At 37.2% G+C, this 17899-nt stretch overlaps 4 protein-coding genes across 4 annotated transcripts; 2 read left to right on the top strand and 2 right to left on the bottom strand.

Moving 5' to 3' along the window:
* Nucleotides 1-1402: 1402 nt before the first annotated feature.
* LOC126803784 (disease resistance protein RPV1-like) lies at nucleotides 1403-5822 on the bottom strand. Its single transcript, XM_050531522.1, is given in 9 exon segments — nucleotides 1403-1965; nucleotides 2047-2466; nucleotides 2715-3080; nucleotides 3179-3520; nucleotides 3604-3890; nucleotides 3893-3930; nucleotides 3932-4690; nucleotides 5280-5479; nucleotides 5481-5822. Coding segments are annotated over 9 exon segments (2841 nt in total). The 5' UTR covers nucleotides 5766-5822; the 3' UTR covers nucleotides 1403-1821.
* Nucleotides 5823-7660: 1838 nt separating this feature from the next.
* Nucleotides 7661-9764, bottom strand: LOC126801700 (transcription elongation factor TFIIS). Its single transcript, XM_050529135.1, has 2 exons — nucleotides 9430-9764; nucleotides 7661-8884 (listed from the first exon to the last, which is right to left on the bottom strand). Exons 1-2 carry the CDS (start codon nucleotides 9583-9585, stop codon nucleotides 7922-7924), a joined length of 1119 nt encoding a protein of 372 aa, XP_050385092.1. The 5' UTR covers nucleotides 9586-9764; the 3' UTR covers nucleotides 7661-7921.
* A 958-nt stretch (nucleotides 9765-10722) lies between these two features.
* LOC126801710 (uncharacterized protein At2g29880-like) lies at nucleotides 10723-13534 on the top strand. Its single transcript, XM_050529151.1, is given in 3 exon segments — nucleotides 10723-12491; nucleotides 12493-12798; nucleotides 12908-13534. Coding segments are annotated over 3 exon segments (972 nt in total). The 5' UTR covers nucleotides 10723-12452.
* A 1502-nt stretch (nucleotides 13535-15036) lies between these two features.
* LOC126801712 (uncharacterized) lies at nucleotides 15037-16103 on the top strand. Its single transcript, XM_050529153.1, has 2 exons — nucleotides 15037-15194; nucleotides 15318-16103. The coding sequence occupies exons 1-2, from the start codon at nucleotides 15037-15039 to the stop codon at nucleotides 15892-15894; spliced, it is 735 nt and encodes a 244-aa protein (XP_050385110.1). The 3' UTR covers nucleotides 15895-16103.
* The last annotated feature ends 1796 nt before the right edge of the window (nucleotides 16104-17899 follow it).

Below are 17899 nucleotides of genomic sequence, written 5' to 3'. Positions count from 1 at the left end.
CATTAGCAAAGATATATATTGGCCTGCCTCTTCTGCTGGAAATGGCCAATGCATAAGTACATAACCACACCATGATAGATATATACACCCTCGAATTAACCAATGTTGTTCTCAGACTTCCCTCGATCACTCTTCTTCCTCCCATAGGCGCCATGGAATCAGAGACATGACTACAACTTGAGTTAAGGCTTCTTAAATCCTGGTACCAACGTCTGCCAAGTCCAAATCTAAAATTCATGTACCTCCTAACTCAGTTCAGAAGTCCATATACAGTTCAGAAAGTTCATATAATCAAAATCTTGAAACTCGGATGCAGAGTCCACATGCTGTAACTCAACTCCCCAATCAAATACAAAGTCGTCCCGGGTATCAGCACCCATAATCAACTTTTGATCCTTGATTATGTCTTTGCACGTGTGGTGTCCATTATAGGCGACTTCGTACATCTTTGGCGTGTCTTGGCTTTGTTGGACTTGATCATACTTGTGTGTACATCTGAAGTAAGCCCTGCAACCAAATCGAATCGCATATCGTGTCCGATTCGCCACGCAATATATCAAATTGTTCAAATGCTAATTGAGATGTTAGAAAACAATCACAAATTAACTTGTATCCTCGTACAGGAGAATTATGAATCTTAAACCAACTAGTAGTCAGGGGTCACTATTATCAGTATTATGGTTTCAACTTGACTCAAGTTTATCTCGGTCTCTGGTTAGAAAATTTTATCATCATAATACTGCAAATTTCATTGGTCGGTATAGTTTGACATCACAAGCATCATAAGTTATAAAGTTAATTCCTTAGGTGAAACTTTTGCAGGGTCTCATGAAATTTTTTTCCTTTGATTTTTTTATTTCTTTAAATGGAATGAACAGATCGAGTGAATAATTGACGGCTCCATCTCACTAAAAATGATTTGTGATTTTGTGAATTGGGGATTTAGGCTAAATAAATTTCCTAGCCATTATCAATTTCCTCCCTATTTGTTTGTACTTTAGCATTAAGTGACAGACGCAAATTCCTAAATGCTAAATAAAACGAATATTTATTAAAAAAATATAACAAATATTCTCTTTCAACTTCCATTTATTGGAGAATAAAGCACAAACCTTGGATATTGAGCATTGAGGATTTCCTTCTGGCCATATTTCTTCCAAGATTGACCATCATCAGTACTAGATGAAAGAAATCTCCATGATTCCGAAATCTTTCTGCAATTCAAGAACACAAAACATCCAAACAATGAACGATATAAAAATAGCGTCCACTATCTATGATCAATAATAGTGAGGAAAAAACTAGTAATTGACCTTCGCTTGTATAAATGCCTCTGATCCTGCAACTGCAAACCAGGCCACTTATTGCTCTCGCGGGTAGAGCTGCAGTCCGCCAGAGACTCTTGCAACTGCACTGCATCCCCCTCTTTTCCTTTCTTACTGACCGAAACGATGTCACAGCAGTCATGATGAGATTTGGTACCACTGATGCTTAGAATTTGTTCTTCCATGTAACTACCATGAAAGAAACGAATTCCGCAACTTGTGACGCAGTGGTGATTTACTACTGTCCCAGAACCATGTCTGTCAACTCTACTTTCTAGTACAACCTCAAATGTGGCCTCGGTAAAATATGACCGGCTTTCCATCTTCAGTGCAGCGATATTCAGACCAAGGCACATAGGCCAGGAACATATGATCTGACTCAAGGATTCTGTCAGTAGAGAAACCCCAATCCAGCAAAGTAAAATAGAAACTGTAAGAACCATGATTTCCTTTTAACCCACAATAACATAGAGCAGATGATGCATCTGCATCATCATCAGAACCCCAAGAACTTATTATCAAACCAATTTGGCGGTAGCTGTACAGTTGCTAAAAACCCCCTACTTTGATAATTGAACCAATCAGGAATTTCATTTCCTGGAAGAGACATATTAAAGGAAAGTGGACGTTGATAATTACCCTGACAAGAAAGAAATGATGGTTAATCAACTATCATTCATGCGGGTATATGAATCAGTTGTTCTGAGTGAAAGATCAGTACCTGGTAATGAGAATAACTTTCCACAATATCTCTGAATAGACTTGTATGTACCAGTTGGAGGCAATTAGAAAATGTGAAACAAAGATTCATAGAGCACACAATATTTGGTTTTGCAACGGTTTCCAAGGCGCTGCAGTCATGAGCAACTATGTAACTTATACTCGATGGAAGCTCAGGTACTGCCTTCAATCTCTTGCAAGCTTCCAATCCAAGACGCGTCAAACAGCAAAGTTGATTCATAGTCCCAGGTAAGCTTTCCAAGTTAGTTCCACGCAGCTCTAAGATTTTCAATGAAGACAATTGAGCAATACCATCTGATAGTTCCCACAGATTGCTATCACTTAGATCAAGATGTAGCATACCTGAGTAATTACAGTATTTTTTGATCAATAATGACCATGATAAAAAGGGTATTTTCATCTCATTACATCCACCACATGAGTGTTTTCACCCTTTTCAAGCAAAAGATAGAAACTGGGAGTTCTCGAATACCACTTCCTTGTACTTCAAGGCACACCAAGGATTTTAAATTCCCCAAGTTCTCAGGCAAATAATAAAGCTTTGAGCATCCAGAGAGAGTGAGATCCTTAAGATATACCAAATTACATATGTTGTCTGGAAGCTGGCAGAGGCTTTTACAGTTTCTCAAATGTAATAACTAATAACACAAGCCCTTGACCTAGTTCAATTGATGAGGGCAGTTCTTCAATAGCAGTCTCATTCAGATAAATTTCTGATAGGTCCTCCATAGTTCCTGAAATCTCTGGGAACTTTACAAGACTTGAGCAGCCAGAAAGATCAAGAGTTTTTAGAGACTTCAAACAAATGCTGCTTGGAAGACTCCTTAGTTCTTTGCATCCTCTTAGGCACAAGAATACAAGTTTTTTAAGTGCTGAAATGGATGGGTTAACATTAAATAAACTGGAACAACCTTCAAGAATTAGAGTTTCCACGTTTGTTGCCTCAGTGAAGTCTGGAGTTGTGGTAAGGTAATGAGAATAACTCAAAATGATGAATTTCAACTTTTTGAAAGGCTGCATGTTAGAACAACCAGAAACTTATTCAATAAAGATCATTTACATGATCTGAAATTTTAACTACCATTGTAAATATATGAAAATAATTATTGTACCTTGACTTCCTTCCAAAGTTCTTCAATATGGCTACAATGCATGTCAAGGTCAACCAGGCTCTTAGGGAGAAAATAGGCTGACAAAGACTTCAGGGGGAATCCATACCACATGAGATACCTCAAGTCATTAGAAAGAAATTTTACATCCCCACGCACATGTTGTTTACACTCACCTCTTAATTGGTGCTTCGATTGGAATTCTTTTGCATTCAAGTCTATGGAGTGGCTATAACCAATTCTGAGATGTCTAAGTTTCGTCATTCTAACAAAAGCTTCAGCATCTATGTAGACGTCTTTTGACTTTGACGAGTCTAGCATTATGCCTTCAACTGTATCTGCAGCCTGGAAAGACAACAATGAAATTTAAGTACATGAAGTAGCTGTAAACTTCAGATAAAGCTAGAGGTCACATATGTATGTCTCACCATATTTTGAGTTAAAACATGAGCAACATCTTCATAAATCCACAACCTACTGCGCTTCCCAGGATCTTTAATAGATTGTTGGCGGACAATCTCCCAACCCATATCCTTTATCGAATCATGCATTTCCAGTCTATTGTCATCTGAGACAGTTACAAGAGCTCTATCAATTAGCACCCGCAATCCAGTATGGGAATAGAAGCCACAACTTTCCATGATTTTGATTACATAGCATCTGTCCATTCCTCTAAAGAAGCATGCAATATCTAGGAATATGTCCTTTGAGAAGGATCCAGGCCATCATAACTTGTTCTAAGCACTCCCAGAATTTCTGTGTGGAATTTCCTTTATTTTCTCTAGCTCATCTTCCCACTCATGTATACTTTTGTTATCTAGAAAAGCTCCCAAAATTTTGAGTGCTAGCGGCAGACCTTGAGCATACTCTACAGCATGCCTTGAGAGAGCATCATACTCTCTTGTAGATTGTTTTGTTCTGAAGGCATACTGCTTGAAGAGCTCAAGAGCTTCTTCATCACTTAGAAACTTGGGACTATATCTCGCATGGACTCCACTAAGTGACTGCATATCTCTAGTGGTTACAATGATTACACTTCCACCACCAAATGAATACTGTTTTCCAAGTAATGCTTCAATTTGTGCAAAGTTTTCTACATCATCAAGAACAAGCAGAACTTTTTTCATACTCAATCTTTCCATAATCATCTTGGATCCTTTACTCAAACTGCCTCGACAGCGCACTCTTTTCTCAAAGATTCTAGATAGAATTTCTTCCTGCATGTGTATTGCACCACTATTCTTGAAACCATCCTTGATTTTTTCAAGAAAGCAAAAGTGTTCAAATTGAGCACCAATTTCGTCATAAATAGCTCTAGCAATGGTTGTTTTTCCTATACCAGGCATTCCATAAACGCCAACAATACGAACACCATCCTCACCTAGACATAATAGTTCACACATTTTCTCGATGTGGGAATTCATTCCAACCAAGTCATTGACTTTATTGGAGGAGATGTGGACCAATTTTTCAGAAATATCTTCTACAATTGTTTCGATAAACTTAGCATCATCCCTGCCATAATTGAACAATTATATTGAAAAGAGGAAGAGCGAGGCCCAGTATCATTACTGTTAACACATATGAATCTGTTTGGTGTCATTAACTTAATGTGAAAAGACCAATCCTATAGTGTTACTTCATCTTTCATTTGCTTATATATATCTAATTTCTTATTGTCGTCAACTTATCAAGCCATTCGTGTGCACCTATAAATTGACTAGTCACTACTCACTCGTGTACGTAAAATTAGGGGAAAAAATGAATATGGTAGCTGAAGAATAGTTAAGAATACTTCAAACTGATTAAAGTCAGGCTGAGGTGAAGTAAACCGACAGATCGTTTCAGCATACTCCAATTGTAGCAAAATACAAATTACTATGGACTTGCAGATGGATGAAGTAATAAATCAGTCTGCTCATTGATAAATAATGAAAGTTTAGATGGCTTTATGTTCACAGCTTTTCCATTCAAGTTTTTTCTTCCATCTAGTCATAATCAAAGCTTGAACATATATCCCAAAAATTAGTTATAAACTAAAAAGTGTCAATAAAAAACTTAAAAAATAAAAAACAAATTAGAGAAGAGTGTGAAGAAGCATTACCTGTAATGGCGTGAATCCCAGCCGGATAGATTGCTCACTTCAGTTAGAGCACTCTTCCACCTATTCACCTCTTTGATGTTAGCATTAGAATTCTGCTCATGTTTAGTAAAAGCCTCGGCAAAGCTCCCCTTCAGTCTGCGGATATCAGATGGATCTACTTCATAGAAAATGGGTACAACCGGACTGCTTCTTCGTTGCCGCGCATTCAAGTATTTTAACCAGTTCTTTCAAGCACCATGTGGAAGAAGCATAGTTTTGGGAGAAAACAATGATAGAGAGCCTAGAGTCTTCAATAGTCCTGAACAACTCTGACAGGTCGTTGCCTATGCAGAGATCTTCAGAGTCTATGAATGCGTTGATTCCTTTCAGATCAAGAGCTTTGTGGAGATGACCTACAAAGATTTTTCGTGTGTCCTGACCTCTAAAACTGAGGAACACATCATAGTTCCAGTGGCCACCAGATGAGAGAGATGAAGCAGCAGCCATCTACACAAGATCAGAGAGCAAGTGTGAGAAGGGGATTGAATGGTTGTTCATGATCAAATGTACACTACATCAGAGTCAGGCAAGTCATAACAAGGCCACTTCACGGTCATTAAAATATAGGGGAATGGAGACAGTGTCTAACTTTTCATATTTATAAGTAGAATCACTAGAATGGACACCTTTAGAATCTAAGCATAAGCTTAAGCAAACAATTCTTATGTGTCCACAATCTCACATCTTTACTGATTGATTTTTCATCCCCACTTTTTACTCATCTATCTAGTTCTTCAAAACAAAACTAGATCGAATAAGGAAATCTCGCAGCAAGGAGAAAGAAAGCCATGCAGAGCACAAAAAAGAAAACAACCAAACTTATTTATAGATGCACAAAGCAAGTTGTTTTAAAAGATTTCACTGGAGGAGCAATGCAGAAATTGTTCTTATCTATACGGGTTCAGCTTATAACAAAGAGCCATACACCGAAGGCGAGCTAACCAAACTACCAAAGTATAGACACATTAAAACAACGGATACAATAAAGAAATTGGCAGGAAAATGATGATAAACAAGGACATAAAAACAAGATGTATGCCTCCTTGATGAGGTCCTCATTAAGGTTAAGTTCTGCTGAAGCTGGAAACCGATATCGCCATTCTCATCAGCTGAGGTTAGGGTACGGCCACATCCAGAATCCCGGTTCATTATGCTTTTTTAGACCGGGCCGGCAGTGGTTTGGCTACGTGTTCTGATTATTGTTCTTTCGCTACATACATCTCCATGGCAACAGCCAACAGGTTCATTCTTCATGAATTTCCTTAATATCATTGTCGATGAGATTATGAGACCAGATAATATCGGTCCCTTTCTCTGTTCATACTGACATTCTCATTCAAGCTAAACCAGGAAACTGTGGATGGACTAAAAGAATAATCAACTATGACAAAGCATGAACTGGTGGCGACGTGCCAACCTAGTTTAGAGACTCGTACCTACCTACGTTGGCCGATGATCCTACACGTGCCTTCCTCCACTCTCACGTGTTATACATGGACACGTGAAGCACCGAGGACAATGTCGCCTTCAAACTCTTCATCATGCAAACCTGATGTATAGATGATAATGCATCCACCAGTTTAACACAAACCATAACCATGGAAGTTTCTGTGTGTCACAAGAACGTGCGATACTTGTGCTCTTCTGACCCTTTCCGCATAACCAAACACCCTTCATCTCTACCATGCCAAATCTTCAGCCCTTGTCGGAATGTATTGGGAACATGTTGGGGATTGAGAACTACGGCATCGAGCTTAAGGCAGCAAGAAGTGTGTGACCCTAAAAGAACAGTTGTAGTAGGATGCGCAAACAAGGGTTGTTCAACAGAGCTAGGGAACGAGATAGAAACCGAATTGGTGGCCGAGATGGAGCAGAGTGGTTGGGAGTGGAAAAGCTGAGTAACAAGTGTGGAGAGGGCAGCGGAGGAGCCGTGAAGGTGTTGGAGTGTTTGGAAAGGGAAGCAATCATGGGTGAAGATGAAGGCAAAGAACCAAACGACTACAACAGGAGGGCTCAAATCTTCTACAAAAGTTAACAGGGTTTTCCAAGCTCTTAAAGAGAGTACTAGTAGTGAGTAATGTACAAGTCTTAACTCTAAGCAAATTGTGACGTGATATTCCTTCCTTATGTATTATCCTATCCAATGAATCAAAGATGTTCTTTTTCCAAAGTGTGGAACCTTTATTGATATAGAACTTATTTGAAAGAAAGTGAGAAGGCAAAGAATCTACCTCCTTTGTTTAGTAGCATCACCCCCGACTAAAGATCAATCATCAACTGTAATACATTGCAGGGTGGATGAATATGTCACAATCCCTGGAATAACATTCACACTAAGCAGGAAACATATGCCAATAAAATATGAAATAAACGGTTCAACAATTCATTAACCTTGCCCAAACAAATTATGGTTAACTAAGACTAGAAGAATAATAAAACAAGGATTTAAAAAATCCTACATATGGCAATACTGAAATGGGAACCATCCCATTATAGACTGCCCTAAATGCTATTGCACAACCAGAGTGAGAGAGAAGCTAAAGACTCTTAACTTACAAAGTCGATTTGGCAACAAAATGGCCAGAGCTCCTACAGTACTCACTCTAACAGAACTTCCAACGGTTATCGCAGTTTACACATGTTACATATGTTGTCATAGGTTCATCAGCACTCCGAGTCTGCATCTGGTAGTAGGTGGTCTTGCGTTTCCCACATCGACCACATTTGAATTGATCAGTTGTGGCTTTTGGTGGACCTCCAACCTCACATTCAAACAGTGCCTTTTCTTCGAACTTCTTATTTTCTGATTGCCTCTCATCACTAGCCATTTCAGTTGTGGACATGTCGACAAGCCTCTCTGCCTTGATATATCCAAGAAGAACTTTTCTACGAAAATCTGGGTTCTTTTGGTCCTTCAGGTTAAATATTAGTGACCGATACTTAGCCTTCTGGGACCCGTTGGAACCACCCCAGCTCTCAAACAACACAGACTCCACTGTAACAGCAACTCTAATAGGATCGCATGCATTCACTAGATCCACAAATCTCCCATCATTCACAGAATCCTGGTAGACCTTGGACAAAGCCTCATGCAGGAATCCCCTAATTCTGTCCCTTGCTTGATCATTAGTCTTTGGTATCGTTGCCAACTTTGGGGGACCAGAAACAGGTTTCTTCACTTCTCTGGTTTCCTGTTCAACCTTGACATTACCCGCTGAGGGAGCTTTCTCAGTCTTGACAACATTATGATTTTCAACCTTACAATCCGTTGTCCCACTTTCCGAACTATATGCTTTCTCAGGGCTTGGTTTAGCATCACCCTGTTCAGCCTTGGGGACCTTCTCCACCTTCGCAGCTCCCAATTTCTGAACCTTCTCAGCCCTGGGACTATTCAGATTCGAAGCCTCACGCTTTAGAGAGTCTTTCCTCTCATACCTGCCATTCTTCACATCATTTTTCGATGTTTCGTCGATGACAATCTTTTTCCACACCTCCATCAGGCCAAGCGCAAAGCTCTGGATTTTCTTCCTGGGATGCTTCGTCAGATTCTTAAGACGCTTCCCAACCTGAAAAACATTTAAAATTCAAAGCTCAGAACAACTCTCAAATCCTATTTCTCAACAAAACAAGAACAATGCAACATTACAAACTAACCACATTCATCAACCACATAACAGAAAATTGCTTTAATTTATATATACAACTCAAACACGAGGCGAAACATCAAACTAGTAACAGAAAAAGGTGACATCTTGACAGAAAGCTTCGATTTTGACACGAAAATTCCTCTCTAGTAACTCAAAATTGCATACAGTGTTGACAATAAGATCAGCAACACAAAACATAACAGAACACCATGAACTGAAACACAAGTGTGTTTGCTACTTAATCTAGCTCCAGGCCAAACAAAAAAAATGTGACCTTTCAACCATGAAAAAAATCCCAGATCCAATTTATAGTCCGTACAATAAATTAGTCTCCCAGAAATCAAAATTGGGCAAAAAACAAAACTTGAACACACATCAAACCCTAAAACCAATCACAACTTCCAACTCCAAAAATATACAAGATTATAAACTAAAATCGAAAAATAAGAAAAAGAGAGACATACTTGGGTTGAAACGAGGAGCTGATAAGAGACGGGGAAATTCTTGAGGCGGTCCAGAGCCTCCAGGCACTGACTCTCCTCGGCGCCACCGTCGCACGATTTCGCGGCGTCGGCGGCTTTCGTGACGTCATCAAACACCTCCAACAACTCCTTCTCCATGGCCCCTCCCAAATTTTCTCAAAATCCGTAAATCAAATTGCACACAGCGAATTCGAATGTTGAAGAAATTGAAGCCCAAACGGAGAAGGAGATCGGGAGGAGACTTAAAAAAACCACGAGTGTGCGTCACAGTGGCTCCGAGAATTTCTCACCAGTTTTGGAGGAGAAAAGAAAGAAGAAGCGATAAATTAGGGGGCGGGTGATTATTTATCGTCGTCGGGGGATTGGATCGGACGGCTGGCGTCGTCGCACGTGTGCTAAAAGATAGCATCACACCGGACTATTTCTCTCTTTCTCAATTAGGGTTTCAGATTTTTTAGGGGCTTTCCCTTTTGTGATTGGATTTGGCGCGTGGAACTACGCGCCCTTTCCCTTTTTTCCCCAACCACCGATCGACAGTTTTTCTGGTTGTCAGAGGTTGGTGCGCGCTTTATTCCTCTCTCGTTTTTCTTGATTTTTTTTACTTTTACCTCTTTTCGTTTTACCGCTTCTTACTCCGTTTTTACTTTTGACTGTTTTTGGATTTTTACCCGGTATAACGTATAAGCAAAAGAACAGAGCTCTACTTTTGACTGTAGTTGTTAACTCAGTTATGTACTGTACCTCCCAATTTTGATTCCGACTCTAGATTTTATCCCCTTGAGCAAAAGAACAGAACTTTACTTTTATGAGTTATGGTTAAGGAAATTGTACTAGCATTTGTACACTCGGAGATCAAATTTTGAAAACTTTTATGTTGAAGCGAAAATACAAAGATGTAGAATTACATTATCAAATGTATGACGACAATGAGGGCCTTCATGGTCGAGAAGCCTTCTATACGGTAGATGGTGCAATGATCAAATTCCCACGAAAATAAGTTGAGGAAATTAACAGTAAGAAGGCAGCAGTACTCCAGAAATTGTTGAAAGAAAGGCTTTCATGGTGTGTGATTAACCGCGAATACCAGTACGAAAATGCATAAATTATTCCCATAAACTCTTAAAATGTAGTCACAGCAAAAGAGTATTACAGTGGCTTTCTCATACCAAAAACAAAATCCAAAAAGTTCGAACACAACGCTTCCATTCTCTTCACTTTTCTGGTTCTGGAGTCTCGAAAAAGGTCTTCTTTATCCAGTTGAATGGCTGCAAAAGATTCGTAGAATTACAGTATATCAGATTCTCTTGTTAGATTACTAACATCAAAAGATAATGTACCATTAATATACATATACACATGAATTCTATAGAAGTACAAGCAACGATCAGAGCAAAATAGCACAACCAGGGGAGTAATAAAATCATAACCTTTGTTGCATTGTCAAAATTCTTCCTTGGGTCTCATAAAAGGAACACAGGCATATTTTGTGTGTGAGCAATCGTGGTTGTAATTCAATAGCATTCACAGGCTAAACAGCCTGATAGATTGTTGAACTTCAAACTAACTGCCACTCACAGAAACACAAACAATCGACCAAAAGCCAAATGACAAGTCCTAAAACACCAAACGTAATTTAGGGGGGTGTATTCAATTAAGATTCTATGAGATTTTTTTGTATTTCAAAAGTCTATAGGTATTCAATTCAGATTTTCAAAAGTCCTTAAAAGTCTGTTGGTATTCAATTAGGATTTAAAAATATCCATCAAATTCCCATGATATTCAAAAGTTAGTAGACTTTCAAAGACTCTATTATCTCATTGATTTTGTAGGATTGTTTAGTGCTTACTATAAATACCAAAACCCTAAAGAAATCTTGCCACACCACAAGAGATTTTGACGTATTCTATTTCTTCACTTCGAAGATGAAACATCAACATCAAGAGGAGAAGATGAACTGACCTTGACAGACGGTGACCTCAACGTTTCTCCTTTCTCTGATAACCAATTGGTACTTGCTCTTTCTCATTATATATTCTTTTTTGTTATCTAGCTCGTTTCATATTTATTGATTATGAGAATTGTGAATTAGATCTTTTACTTTATTTCTTATGTTGGAATAGATAATCTGTGTTTGTAATATGACAAAATTTTGATCTTTTGATCGTGAGAGAACTAGTACATGATTATGAGAGAAGTAGTAACATTATATATATATATATATATATATAATTGCATTCTATCTTTCGACTTCTTCCGGATTGAAAAGTCATAAAGCAATATAGCTCATAGTGATTAAAATGGTTATATATATAAGGTAGAAGATGGTGATCATCATGTAGTCATTTACTTTAACTTGGTAATGATTATGATTCAAGTTTTATGTGGCAAAAAGTCTTATCTTTGTAATCAAATGTATTATTTTTTTTCATGAATTTGAAGGAGCCGTGGGTACAAAGAGACTCTTTTTTCCACCAATTTACTTACCCTAGTTCTGGGACATATGCCTTGCTCATTTACCCTAACCTGCATGAAGTCAATCTTGATACACAAGAATTTCATCCCCTTTTTGCTTCTCATGTAATATTTCCTAAGGGGTTTTCAATTAGGTTTGACATATATTAGATCGGCGTGCTTAGACAAATAGAGCATACTCCAATATAACTTGTGTTCCTTTATATACACAAGCTATATATATATATATATATATATATGCCTACTTGTATCAATGCTTGTTATTGTCTCAAGCTATGATTTTTTGGCTACAGGGTATTGTTTAAGTCTTTAATAAATGTTCACAAGCTCTATCTTATTTATACATTGCACTCTTTGTTTGGTGTTTGATCATAGTATCATAATCTTCTCCTCTGTAACATTTGGTCTCTTAAATATAAAAACAAATACATGCTTGGTTTTTCTTTTTTCATATCATTTGTTTTGAGCATGAATACATTGTAGTATATATAAACTAATAAAAAATTTACTGTATATAAACTAGTCATATTACCATGGGTGATACTCAACAAGATGTCAAAAAAAAAGGGAACTTATGAACAGTGGACTAAGGAAGAGAGCAATGCATTGTTAGAACTCATGGTTGATGGTGCCACTCGGGGATGGCGTGACAATAGTGGAATTTTTACCAAGCAAACAGTAGAAGAAATGATACTTCCTGCTCTTAACAACAAACTTGGGTGTCATAAGACCTACAACAATTACCAAAGCCGATTGAAATGGTTTAAAAAATGTTGGTCTGCTTATAATACTCTTTTCCGATTCAGCTCTGGTTTTGGGTTTGACTCAAATACAAAGAAGTTCACTGCATCAGATGAAGTATGGGAAGATTACATAAAGGTGAGCTTTTAAAAAAAAAATACAGTACAATTTATTTCTTTAGAATAACAAACTGAACTCTTGTGCATAGTGCAACTTTAATAATTACCTTGAATTTTTCTTTCTCTAGGCTCACCCTACCTATTCTCATTTCCGCTATGGATCATTTCCTGATTATGAAGACTTGGAATTGGCTATTGGGAATGGTGTTGCTGTTGGAAAAAACTCAATTGGGTTAGGTAATAATGTTACTGATGCAACGACATTAGACGTTGGTGAGAGAGGAGATATAAGCATAGATAACTTTGAGTATGATGTTGAGAATGAAGTGTTTGTGAGGCCAACTCAAAATGATCCAACATTACGCTCTTCATCACCTCTAGGATGTCCTGAAGTTTTAGAGGTTCCCAAGCATAGAAGAAACAAAAACAAAAGAGGTAGAGCTGAGTATGAAGGAAGTTCTAGCTCAAGTGGAAACATCTCTCAAGGTGGCATTATGGAACAACTTAATAAACTCACGACCACTTTCGAAGGAGTTTACAGCCTTTTGGAGAAAAGAGAAAGTCTATTAGAGAAAAGAGAAATGGAGAGAGGATATACAACTTGGGATGTCATCATGGAGATTCCAAATTTGGATGAAGATACTTGTTTAATGGCGTTTGGCTTGCTTAACACCAAAACAAAAAAGGATGGCTTCTTGAAGATGACTTCTACACAGCGAGCAAACTGGATATTCCGCAAGATGCAAGAGCAATAGTTCTTTGGAGTTATGATGAGTACCTTTGGTTATGTTTGTTTGAATTTGTATGACTTTTTATAAGTCATGTCTTTGCTATGTTATGTTTATTTTGAATTAGGTGATCTTTAAAATTATTATGACTACCTATGGTTTGAACTATTGTATGACTATTGAGATTGCATTTATGCTATTACCTTCAATTTATGTTATGTTTCATTCTCCTTATATTCATATTTTCTTCATAAAGTATTTTGAAATGAATATGTATTTATATTTATATTTTCTTCATAAAGTGTTTTGAAATGAATATGTTTTGAGTCCTAAATCGTTCGGACTATTAATATGAATGATAGAGGGTCAGAAATATCAGCTTTCTGCCAGATTTTTTAGTCCCCTTTAAAGGACCATATCTCTTTCCTTAGAAGACCATAAACTCTGAAATTATGTGGGATTGTAGCTGTATGTGTCTATTATTTATTTGTAAAATGGTTTTGTATTTTGAGTCCTAAATCATCCGGACTATTAATATGAATGATAGAGGGTAAGAAATATCAGCTTTCTGCCAGATTTTTCAGTTCACTTTAGAGGACTATATCTCTTTTCTTAGAAGACCATAAACTCTGAAATTTTGTGAGATTGTAGCTGTATTTATATATTATTTACCTATAAAAGGGTTTTACATTGGAATCCTAAATCTTCTAGAATATGAGTAGGAATTATGGCATAGAAGGTCAAAATATCATCTTTTTGTGATCTATTGTTATTGCAAGTTTTGCATTGTCTTTATTTATTTGTTTCTCAATGCAGGAATAAGGTTTAGGAATGGATGATATATGGGAGGAAGAAATTGATGAAGAAGAAATGGATGAAAAAATGGAAGAGGAAATGGAAGAAGAGATATATGAAACAGTTAAGTACTTATTGACGGCATTTCAAGCAGTAATCATCTTATTAAAAGAGAACATGATTATGATTCATCAACGTATTGAACCATCTCTTAAACGACAACCAGTTACTCGGACGGGATATTATTTTATACAAGATATGCTAAAGGGAGACCCACAAAGTTTTCGGGAGTTGCATAGAATGTATCCGGATGTGTTTCTAAAGTTGTGTGACATCATTAGACAGAGTACTCTTTTGGAAGACACAAGGTATATCTGTGTCGAAGAAATGGTGGCTACATTCTTGATTATTGTAGGCCACAATGATCGCTATTGTAATGTTCGTCAAAGGTTTGGTTGCTCACACTTCACTACTAGTCAAAACTTCCACAGAACCTTGAAGGCTTTAAACACAATAGCACCACAGATGATGGTCAAGTCCGGAGGTGTGCCCTCTAAAATTAGGGAAAGTACAAGATTCTACCCTTATTTTAAGGTATGATTTTTTTTTAAGTTAAAGCATGAGTAGAACCTATTTATTTTTATATATTTTTCCCCATATGACCTATACAAATTGTTTGAATTTTATTATTTTAGGATTGTATTGGTGCTATTGATGGAACTCATATTCCTGCCATGGTGAAGGGCCGAGAAGTAAGTAGCTATCGGAACCGTCATGGAATTCAATCTCAAAACGTTTTGGCAGCATGCAACTTCGATTTGGAATTCATGTATGTGCTTAGTGGGTGGGAAGGTTCGGCACATGATTCAAAATTGCTAAATGATGCATTATCAAGAAGAAATGGACTTGAAGTCCCTCACGGTAATTATATATATATATATATATATATATCAACTTTTAAAAAAATTATTTTCATTATGTCGTCATGCTAATAATAAATAATTATACTTTTAGGTAAATTTTTTCTTGTGGATTGTGGATTTGCTAATCGACACCAATTTTTGTCTCCATTACGCGGTGTACGATACCATTTAAAAGATTTTGGTGGTCAAGGTCGTCACCCGAGAAATGCTAGTGAGTTATTCAATCTCCGCCATGCATCATTGAGGAATGTGATTGAAAGAATATTTGGTATCTTTAAATCGCGGTTTACAATTTTCAAAACCGCACCTCCATTCCAATTTTTGACACAAGCGGAGTTAGTGTTAGCTTGTGCCGGACTACACAACTTTCTTAGAAAAGAATGTCGCTCCGATGAATTTCCAAGTGAACAAGAAGATGATCAATCTTCACCATTTCTTGACATGGAAGATGAAAATCTTGAATTGCTTTCTCAAAGCCAACGACAACAAAGAGCGGAAGCTAATGCTTGGAGAACTACTATTGCCGATGCTATGTGGGATGATAGGCCAAGAAATGATGATGATGAAAATGAAGACGATCAAGACAATGAGAATAATGAGGAACACATGGATGGTGAGAATCAAGAGGTTAATGATGATAATGAAATGGGAGAATATGCTGCATTCTAATGAATTTCTTCAATTTCGTACCTTTAATTAATCGGTTTAATGAATTCTTATATGGAGTTGGATAGCTATATTGATTTTAAAAGTAGTTGCATATGACTTTATATAAAGTATTTCGTTTTGACTCAGAAATTTATTTTTTCTATATTGTTTGTGTTGATAGTGTTAATTTATTTATTTCTTGTTATTATAACAATCTATAGACTTTATAAGTCCACATAAATAAATCTATTAGAATCTGCTTAACTCTATATAGAATTAAAACATTCCATGGAATTTGCCAATTCCATAGATTATAAAAAGTCAATCAGAATCTTTTAAAATCTGAATTGAATACACCCCCCTTAAACAGTTTTGGTGGCCCAAGCACCCTACTATAAAAGTCACCATTACATCTTCTACGAAAAGAACTCCCCAAAATCATAATTTATTTTTGCACTAGATCTTTGTTTTCCATATTGAACCATGCAACCAACAATTGCACTCAGATTAGTGATCATATATCAGGCCCTAATCAACTCTTATATAAGTCCCTATCCACACAGGTGCATCAACAGAATGGGCTTCCTTTGCCAACCAGTGAACCTATACAGCAACCTATTATATCCGACTATCGGTACAGGATATGGATGAACAGATTTAAGTTATTGAGTTTATTTAACCACAACAGAGGCCCCAATAATATGATTATACAAGCTACAATCGGTGACATTCATCATTTTATTTCAAGACCCCAATATAATCATAAACCCAATTCAAAGTCTCAGCAACAGAGAAACTACTCAATTAGTAACAAGTGCATTATTCAATACAAATTGTAACCTGCAGCTTAGCCTTCCTCCTAATCAATTTCTATTTAAACTCAACCACAAATAATTCGCAACCCCAGAAACACATCCCAAAATCCGCAACTCAATTCTTAGCGTTAACACCATATACAATCCAACTTGGGCATAAAGATCCAAAATTTTATCAAAAAACGAAAACCCAAAAAGATACAGATCTGAAAGACCAAAAAAGATGAGAGCTTTACTAACCTGAACGACCCAAATTGCCGTGGTGCCGGCGGCGACACCCCACAAGGCGGCGGCCTGAACATCCACGACGTGAGGACGACTCTTGGGTTTCAGAAACTTCATCAATCCACCGGCCATCTCCGATTTCAATTCCTCAAGCCCTAGCCCTAATTTCCCAAATTAATGATCGGATCTTTGTTTATTCGGCTCTCGCAAAATGTCAAATAGCTCGGTGTGCGTAACTTATAAATCTTCTTAACCAGAACTGTTCTCTTGTGTCAGGTCTAGTTTAGTACGGTGAAAATTAATCTCCTACCGTTGATATATAAGTGTTGGGTCCCGCAGAGATGCCTATTTTTTATGTCTGATTTTAATTAGGGCCGGGCAAAAGACTATTTGCTTGAAAACTGATATGATCTATTAAGATTTTCTTAATTAGATAACAGATCCGAATTATTTGGGTTGAAAAAAGAAAAAAACTGATTCGATCCAGTTAAAATCAAATTGGATACGGATCCGTCTTTAAACCACCCTGAAAAAAAAAATTCTGATCCAAATAATTTAACTTAATTACAAATATATTATTTTTAATATGCATGACACTCCATTATTAGTTGACGAATGAAAGTTTAAACTTATGGTTATGATAATAGATTTCATAATAAGAGTTTTGACCAAATGAACAAAAAAAGTTCAAAATCTGCTCATTTCAAAACCTATAGACCAGTTCAACAAATTTTAGACAAAAGACTACATTACACTCATAATTCCCAACCCACGTTCCCAATTCCCTCACTCCCTCACAGTCCCAATTCTCTCTCTCTCTCTCTCTCTCTCTCTCTCTCTCTCTCTCTCTCTCTCTCTCTCTCTCTCTCTCTCTCTCTCTCTCTCTCTCTCTCTCTCTCTCTCTCTATCTTGTTCTACACTTGACGCTAGCAACGGGGATCGTCGATGACTCTGCCACTACGAAGCCTCGTCGACGACACCACCAC

The sequence above is a fragment of the Argentina anserina genome, chromosome 7 (assembly GCF_933775445.1).
Source record: "Argentina anserina chromosome 7, drPotAnse1.1, whole genome shotgun sequence".
NCBI classification, from domain to species: domain Eukaryota; kingdom Viridiplantae; phylum Streptophyta; class Magnoliopsida; order Rosales; family Rosaceae; genus Argentina; species Argentina anserina.
This window is presented reverse-complemented; position numbering and strand designations above follow the sequence as displayed.

What these genes read in the sequence shown, in the direction of transcription:
- LOC126801700 (XM_050529135.1), bottom strand. Translation starts at nt 9,585, where the DNA reads ATGGAGAAGGAGTTGTTGGAGGTGTTTGATGACGTCACGAAAGCCGCC. An exon ending in AGCTCCTCGTTTCAACCCAA is followed by an intron (nt 8,885 to 9,429) that starts GTATGTCTCTCT and finishes AATGTTTTTCAG; the next exon opens with GTTGGGAAGCGTCTTAAGAA.
- LOC126801712 (XM_050529153.1), top strand. Translation starts at nt 15,037, where the DNA reads ATGGTGAAGGGCCGAGAAGTAAGTAGCTATCGGAACCGTCATGGAATT. An exon ending in TTGCTAAATGATGCATTATC is followed by an intron (nt 15,195 to 15,317) that starts AAGAAGAAATGG and finishes TATACTTTTAGG; the next exon opens with TAAATTTTTTCTTGTGGATT.